This window comes from Xenopus laevis, chromosome 6S, assembly GCF_017654675.1.
Source record: "Xenopus laevis strain J_2021 chromosome 6S, Xenopus_laevis_v10.1, whole genome shotgun sequence".
Taxonomy (NCBI): domain Eukaryota; kingdom Metazoa; phylum Chordata; class Amphibia; order Anura; family Pipidae; genus Xenopus; species Xenopus laevis.
Window position 1 is genome coordinate 101,449,559 of NC_054382.1, and position 8,845 is coordinate 101,458,403.

Sequence of the window (8,845 nt, forward strand, 5' to 3'; positions counted from 1 at the left end):
AAAATATCGTTGAAAACTACAGATTATTTTAGATATAATTGTACATGTGCTGGGCAAATATCAGGAATTAAAAGAACTGTTACATTTCCTCATTTGCACAATATTGAGAGTAGCAGGTCATTGGCAATTATACCATTAGTTTCTATAAATTCTAGTTCTCTGTCTAAATGTAGTGCATTTAACTCAAGGAAGAAGCCAAGGCTGAATGAACTATCCAGCAGCCTTAAAAGAGCAGGACTGATGTGCCCAGGGTCAACAAAAAGATTTATATACTTACATTTGTTACTATTAGGGGGTTATATATCAAGATCCAAATTTATCTCAGTATTTCTAATATCCAACTCTGAGCAACTCCAAATTCCCGAATGGACCTTATTTATGAAGAAAAAAGCCCGAAAAAAATAGGGTCGGGCAAAACTCCAAAAACTTTTCAGCTTTCCCCGAAAACTCAGAATCGTTCAGAGTTTTTGCAAACACAAAGTTTTTTTCTGAGTTGTTTTGCTCCAAATCGCCGAAATCATCAAATATCGGTACGGACAACAGCGCAGACACTGGGACCTTCCCCGTTGACTTTTACCGGACCTAGAGAGCTTTAAGATGCTGGGGTTTCGGATTCTGAATTTTTAGACCATTGGACTTTAAAAAAAACTAGAATAAATTGTTGTTTTTTTTTTGCTCTGAAAACTACGAATTATTCGAGGTTCGGATATTCAGAGCTTGATAAATAATCCCCTTAAAGTTTTTGTGCAGAAAGACTATGCTTAGATGGAGCCTGCAGGAGCCTGTGTAGTTGAAGCTGCGTCTGGACCTAGCCATGTCAGCAAACTTCCAGAAACAGATCCAAACAGGCAGAAGATGGTGCCCGTGAACTTTGTGCATGTTTATGACAGATTCTAAAGTAGGTAGACTTTTGAATGGAATATACTATGCAAGGAGGGGGTCCAGTGGAGGCCAGTTAAGGGATGGCTTGGGTTTGGGGGGTTAGTTCTCCTTTCAGGTTCGCATACAATGGAATTTACTCCATATCATGAGAAACAGCCCCAGACTATTACTTCTCCTTTGAGAAATTGTACCTACATCATTATGCCATGAGGCATGTAGTGTTCTGCTGGCAAACCAAACTTTTCCATCACACTGCCAGATGATGATTAATCTATTTCCAAAGTCTGTGGTCTATACACTACTCTGCTCACCCATAAAAACCTAACAAAAGGTGCACTCTTTGGCTTCTTTTAGCCCTTCTTATCCTGCCATTTGGTTTTACAATGAATTCTTCTATAAAAAAAGCATGCATTAAATACAATTATGTAAAGAAATCTCTCAAAACGCTACCTAATACTAATGATTCTTTTGTAGGATCACCATTACAACTCAAGCCAATAAAAAGGCACTTGGTAAAAATACGCTAGTTGTCAAATGTCATAACTATAAATCTTCCAGGAAATGTGATAACATCGAAATTGTTTGAACTACATCTGGACCAAAAAATTCCAAAAACTAAAATGTTCTTGTAACTGATAAGTTGGTGGCAAAATGAAAGTTATAATGCAAAAAAAATTACAAAACATAAACGGTGCAGATAAAATGAATCATTTATTTATATACAATAAGCATTGGTTGGTGTGCTCTGTTTAAAAGAAAGAATACAGTAACAAAAATAGTTTCAGCAGAATTACTACAGTAGAAACTCAAGTGAGGCAAATGAAGGGTTTGTTTTTCTTTTGGTTGACGTATAAAGGACACAAAGCCTGGTAAAACGGATTACAAGTTGCATTGTGAACTAGAACAGTAAAAAACTGTACAGTGCAGGCAACACATTACAATAATATATGGTCAATGAGGCAGTCTTTTCAGTAAGGTACGGGGAAGAGAAAGATTTTAAAATCGCATAAATCCCCCATATCTTTTCTCCATGTCTGGGTTTTCTTTGGAATAACTTTCTCCATCCTCATCTGAAGGAAGAAATGAATCAGTGAAGCGCCTCATGAACCCTCCGTATCTCTTTTGGTAGTCCTCCCACCATTCTGGTCTACCTACTCTTCTCATAAAGCCACCATATCTTTTCTGAATTCCGCTTGTTTCATCTTCCAGATCTGTGCTTCTTCTGTAACCTCTCATGAAGCCTCCATATCTCTTGTTAATTTCACCTGGTGTTTCACTGTTGTTGTCATGGTAAATTGAACTTTCAGGATCCCCACTGGTAGCTAAGAGCTCCCTAAGAAGATCAGCTGCATCACGATCGCTATCATATTCTTTCTTCATAAATCCACCGTACTTCTTTGCCAGAATCTCACCTCCTGCATCATCTTCTTCAGGTTCAGCATGGTACAACTCATCCATTTTCTTCATGAAGCCACCATATCTTTTCATAAATCCTCCATACTTTTTGGCAGCGTAGTGGCTATCGTTATTGTCTTGATATTTTTCTCCATCTTGAACATTGTCCACTTTGGTTAGAAGTAAAAGTTCTTTGCAGGTTCCCCATGCTTTGGCAGATGGCAATTTCCCTTCACATTCTAATGTACATGCCTGAAACATAGCACAGAAATCCATTAAAATGTTTGACACACTGCTCCATAAAACACCCCAAATTCAATAACAAAAGTAAGTTGTGCATTAAATATATTTAATCACTTAAAATTGAGTATAATTAATCATTTGTTATAATACCATAGTGTCAACCGCAAACCAAGGCATCAAAATTCTTTTTAGCTCTTGAGAACATATGGATAAGAGTTGACGTGTTTAATTAAAAGCTAATAGAACACACATCATTTTGTAGATACTCTTTAAATCTACTTTAAAAACATACAGTTATGTAATTTTGTTATTGTATAGTATTTTATATTACATCATCCATATTTTCATATGTCATTGGCCATCGCAGAACTGTATAGGCTTGGTTATCTGCACAGTGATCCAACCAAATGGACGAATCCATTAGATAAGTGCAATATGGCCATTCGCAGATGTGAGCAAATTGTACAATATCCAACCTTTTTAGATGTGGGATATTGATAAATATCAGCTCATGTCATCACAGGTTTTACACACCTTGTACTTGAGTGGGATAATGGCAAGAAACAAAATGGCTAAAAACCAAATAATGTAGCTAGAATAATGTCATTTAGTGCATTGTCCAGATAAAGTAGGTGCGGTACTTTGCAATATTTTATATTTTAATGGAATAATCAGCCAATATTAGAAGTATAGGTATAGGATATATTACCTAGAATACATGGGACCTGGGGTTTTCCCACATAAGGGATCTTTTTGTAATTTTGATGACTAAACTTTTACTTACATTACATTTACTAATCTATACATGGAAATATGAAATAAACCCAATAGTATTGTTTTGATATCAATATCGATGTATACAGCCGAGGGACCATCAAGTACAAGGTGCTGGTTTATTATTACAGAGAAGAAGAAAACCATTTTTTCAAAATTAGGATTATTTGCATAAAATGGACATTATGGGAGATGATCTTCCTATAATTCTGAAAATTCTGGTTTGTGGGTTTTTAGATAAGGGATCTTGTACCTGTATAATACATGTTAGCTATAAATTAGGCAATCTCTTTTAAAATGAAAAAATCTGATAATAACCATTTTCTGCTCAGATTTTACACTATTAAATAGGACTGTTAATATTTACCTACATAGTTGGAACTAAAATTGCAATGTTTAAATACATCATTAAGCTTCTTTTATTGAACTGACCAACTGCTGAAGCATAAAGTGAGGCCTTTAATAAAAAAAAAAAAAGTTTTTTTTTTTTTTGGCAGAAATGTAGAGAGCACCATATGCTTCAGCTACATTATAATAATCCCCTTAATAACTGGGCATAAACTTCATGTTATTACCATGCTTTCTCTTAACTAACTCTTCCACACTCTAATCTCAGTATGCTGTCTTTTTCATTTATGCCATAAAAAACCAAGTGCATTTTTTGCTTCTTCGTTCAGTTCATTTAGTTTAGTTGTATAATTTCTTCTAGTATCTTCTTCAGAGCTGATACTATTAAACCTAAATATTGTTTTTTATAGCAGAGGTTGCCTTCTGTAATTTATGATAAGTGATCTGTAAATAGTTTGGTAAGTGGAATTCATACACAAACCTCTCAATCTATAACATGACTGGGCACAAAGAGTTTCATATCAACAAATATTGATCTACTGTACTTTAAAGGGTTTGTTCACCTTCCGAACACTTTTTATAGTTCAGCTGTTTTCAGATTGTTCACCATAAACAAAGACTTTTGTCAATTGCTTTCCATCTTTTATTTTTCAGTTTTCCCAAAATTCAAGTTTAAAGTGTAATGTTCGTGTCTCTAGTGTTTCAGTCTGGCAGCTCAGTGATCCGGGAGCATCTGAACTGTTACAATTTGCTACATTTGGTTGATGCAATTTATTGATACATTTCTCTGCAGTATCTGTGGAATATTAGCAACTATTGTATCAATTCTAACTGCTTCCTTTAATGAATGTTCAGCAGGGACAAAGAAGATAAGAAATGTATCCACTAAATCTATTAATTTATAACAGTTAAAGAGTTGGCGACCCCCGTCCTCCTCCCAGAGTTGCTTTAGATGGTGAAAAATGAAACTTTACACTTCAATATTAGAAGAACTGTCACAAATAGAAAATAGAAAGTAATTGCATAAAACCTTTATTTCTGGTGAACAATCTGAAACCAACTGAACGTAAAAAAGTGTTTGAAGTTGAACAACCCCTTTAAATTTTAAAGAGAAAAACATTGCACTCTGCTTACCAACTAGCAGAGATCTAACTACATATCTGTTTATTATAATCACTTGAGCCATTGAGTTAAAGCTGTACTATAAGTCTAATATCCTTAGACTTTACAGTAGGGTAAACCTGAATCCCTTTAACCACAATTTGTATATTTTCATCATAAGAATAAAATATGTAATAAAGATTGGTTGCTAAATTTTTAGGATCACTCAGATCTAAACATTTCTCAGTCTAACATTCACAGAATTGGGCAGCACTCCCTATTTTGTTTCATATTAAAAGAGCCTTTACTATAAAGTAGGCAGAGGGAATGCTTTCTAATATTGTGTTTGTGATTGTTTGGTCCAGTGGGGGGGATGCATTGTGGGACTAGCACTTTGGAATAAGAAACTGGTTTGAACAGTATGGTCCTTGGTTGTGTCTTTCAAATTTTGACAAATATGGATTATTGATCACCCCTAACCCCTACATTTTCTAGTTTTTTTAAAACTAGGACATTGTTTTACATGTACTGGACTTCACCACCCCGAGGCAGCCAGGCCTTAGCAGTGTTTGGTAAAAAGTCCAAAATAGTTGGCTTAATAACAAGAGATGCACATGCATAAAAATATTACAGTTGTTCAGCAATTTAACACATTTTTGTGCAATAAAACCTCCTTTATTTTATTGCTGAACATCTGTAATATTGTTTTGCATGTGCATCACTTGTTAATTTATTAATCCAACTATTTTGGATTATTTTGTTGTTCTAGAGCAGCCATTCCCAAAAAATGGGACTGCAACCCAAAGCTACTTAGGTTGACATTTGTGATATCCTATATATATTTGGAAGTATAACTAAAATGTCTTCATATATCTTTAACTATAGTATAAGATAAGGGGGGGGGCTCACTAAACCAGAAATTATGGCTGGGACTAAAGCAGCCATAAAACCACTGTAATGGACATTTAACAGACATCAAACTAAACAAATCTGTATAACCAATTTATGAGTTTACTAGCTCCTAACACATATTTAGTAAGTTAATAATATAAAGCATGTGTGAATGTCTATTGTAAGTTTGACCTATGATTTTTTTAGTTGCTACTTTGCTCGTCTCAAAATCACATTTCTAGGATCCTGGCATGAATAACAGAATTTTTTTAGATCATTTTTTTGGGGGGGGGGGGGTTGTAAAAGAAACAGAAAGTCACAGGGGGTTCTATAGTTACATAAATGGCTAGGTAAAACTCAAGTACAGTATCTGCAATACAGAATTGCTAATCGCTGCATCAAATTGACAACAATGATGAGTTTACATTAAGAGCAATTTGCACTTTAACACTAAAGGTTCCATTTTTGTTTTAACGGACTAGACACAGATTTTACCTGTGTGACTGTGGGAGACTCTGCTCTATAAATATACCACTCTAGAGAGAATATATGGGAAGTCTAATGACTTACTTTCCAAAGCAGTTACCAAAATAGAAGCTACCTTTCCAGAAACTAATTAGACATGAGGAGACTCTTTGACACAAATATAAATCATGATGTAATCTCATTGATTTGAGTCTCAATAATTGCTGTATGCATTTTCCAAGACACATAGTTAGTCCAATGGGTTGATTGTTCTCCTGTATTTGTACTCATTGCAATGAGTTCAATGTCATGCACTCGCCTCTTAACGGTATAACAGAAATAGCAGTAGCTGCTATAACTATCCAGAATTAGCCAGAAATCAACCATAGCGGTATTAATTTGACTACATCCATCACTGAAATTAGCTGTAATTAAACAATATGTAATCATACATAAACTATATCATAATAACATAATTATATATATATATATATATATATATATATATATATATATATATATATATATATATATATATATATATATATATATATAGTCCAATTTTGTGGTCTTGAACTGGGATTTTACAGCATGTTTCCTAATTAATTTGATTTAAGTGCATATAATTTAAGAGAGTTTCTAGAACAAGCATACTATCCAAATCTATTGTGATGTTAAGATCTACAGGTAAGTTAGTATAGGTATCAGTTTATGTATTTTTTAAAAGTGAGTTTATTGATAGTTCTGTATAGGTATGGGTATATATGTACAATTGGGTTTATTTGGAAGTGTAGAACTTGATGGACTTGTGTTTTAATTTTCAACCCAAATGAACTATGTAGCTGATATTGGGAGTATTGAGTGAGGCCAGTACAATATAAAGCTATTAGTCTTTACTCTGTAAATTGTTTAAACATAAGCAAACACCAAGCTGGCAGAACTTTCAGACCCAGAGATAACAACAATAACATAGCTGTCTTTATTAAACTTGTTTTCTTTACTGGCACCGTATCTATCTTTTATATTACTGCTCTCATAATCTCTGAGGGCTGCGAATAACTTGTTGATTTCAATGCCTTTCATTTCACCTGCCTATACAATGTACAGTCAGTAGAGGACCTTGCTCAGATGTTTTCAAGACAATATCCAAGCCAATATTTTCAAGCCCCTGGGACTTACACAGGTGTAATTACCTGTGCACCAAACTAATAGCAAGGCCCTGTAAGCAGTGTAGTATAACAGGCAAACTGCTCCAAAAATACGTTATTGTCGATAAAGATTAAAACCACAGAACGTAAATTGCCTGGTTCAGCCCAATACCTTGATGTAGCCACAACACATGCAAGCACAATCCAGATCAATTATAACTTTGTTAGACCATTGTCACTTCACTTGGCTAAGAAAAGTGAATAGCCTAAAAACGCACGTTTCTAACCCTCTGTTTCCAAAGCGTAAACTCATGAAATAATAATTCCTATCCTGTAAATATAGAATTATGTTCCTTCTTCATTTTTCCACTATTTAGTTTGATAACAAAGGCTCTGTGACAGGTAATGGCTCATAGGATCGTTGGGCGCATGAGCGCTTTTGTGCCATTCGCTCTGGTGCCGACTGAATGACACAAGCGCTTTCCATGGTGCTGAACGCGAGCGCTTTTACAACAGGCAGCGTTATCTGCCAAGCAGTCCCCCTGCCTTCCCGACCCCGAGCCCCAGACATAACGCTGTCTTTATTGCAGAACCCTATTCACTTACCAGGGAATTGATTTCACGTTGTTGTCCCAAATGCAGCGCGCAAGAAGCACAGTCCTTGGAGCAGTCTGCCCGGATTTCCACCGAGAGAGAAGCGAACACCAGAAGGAACATACAGCAGTGCCTGGCTTCCAACCCCATGAACTGTCAACAAAATAGAACCAACCTCGTATTAGATGAAACATTCATTGGGAGATGTATAGTCATGCACCAATACAGGAGTAATTTTGGCTAGTCCCCCAGTAATATTTACTACCCAGGTACCTCCTATTCTTCTAGTTGCTATTTCTCTATACCCTTCCCGAGTAAGGGGAAATATAGGAAGAATTAATATCCTCTGCTATAGGAAGACCCAGTTCTAAGCAAGTACTTACTTCCATGGTTCCTCGTTGGCTCCTCAGAAGTCGCACAGAGTTTAGATGAGTCTGAACATGGACAGGGCTTTGCAATGGGGCAAAGTAGTATCCCTCCCTAAAAAGACTTTGCTTAGGGGTGAACTGGGAACCTGCAAGTCTTACTTCTGAGCAGGAATGAGAGCTGTCCTTGTTGTGCAGTTGGTGCAATGCCTGGAAGTCTATGGGAGGCAGAGGGAGTGTATCAGCAGCTCTGTCCTTAAATGGATATATGTGTGCCTGGAAGCTTCTTACTAAAAGCACTGAGCCGCTCTACTTTATAATTACTTAAAAAAAGAGAAACCCTCTCTTCCCCCAATAGCCTGTAGGCTCCATCTGACGTCACACCTACGACACCCCTCTTGAGATTTCACACTCATTGTCCCTTGTGCCATAATGACTGAGCCTTGTCATGAGCACCATAAAGACTGCTGGGGGAGGATTTGCTTCTCATGACGTGGGACTGAAGCATCAAACACTTGGGAAAATTGAACAATTCCTGTTTTGTTTTTTTAAATCCAAAAATGCATCATCCAGCTGATAACTATCTGCAAACCGTTAGCTAGGAATTATCTACTCTTCATTCACCCCCCCCCCCCACAC

The 8,845-nt window shown here is 36.1% G+C and overlaps 1 protein-coding gene across 1 annotated transcript; it reads right to left on the reverse strand.

The window, feature by feature from the left end:
* Positions 1–1,574: 1,574 nt before the first annotated feature.
* On the reverse strand, positions 1,575–8,534 carry penk.S (proenkephalin S homeolog). Its single transcript, XM_018223749.2, has 3 exons — positions 8,225–8,534; positions 7,854–7,994; positions 1,575–2,529 (listed from the first exon to the last, which is right to left on the reverse strand). The coding sequence occupies exons 1-3, from the start codon at positions 8,228–8,230 to the stop codon at positions 1,879–1,881; spliced, it is 798 nt and encodes a 265-aa protein (XP_018079238.1). The 5' UTR covers positions 8,231–8,534; the 3' UTR covers positions 1,575–1,878.
* Positions 8,535–8,845: the final 311 nt, after the last annotated feature.

Coding starts and splice junctions, on each gene's coding strand:
- penk.S (XM_018223749.2), bottom strand. Junction 2,530..7,853: donor AACGTGAAATCAATTCCCTG/GTAAGTGAATAG, acceptor GCTATGTTTCAG/GCATGTACATTAGAATGTGA.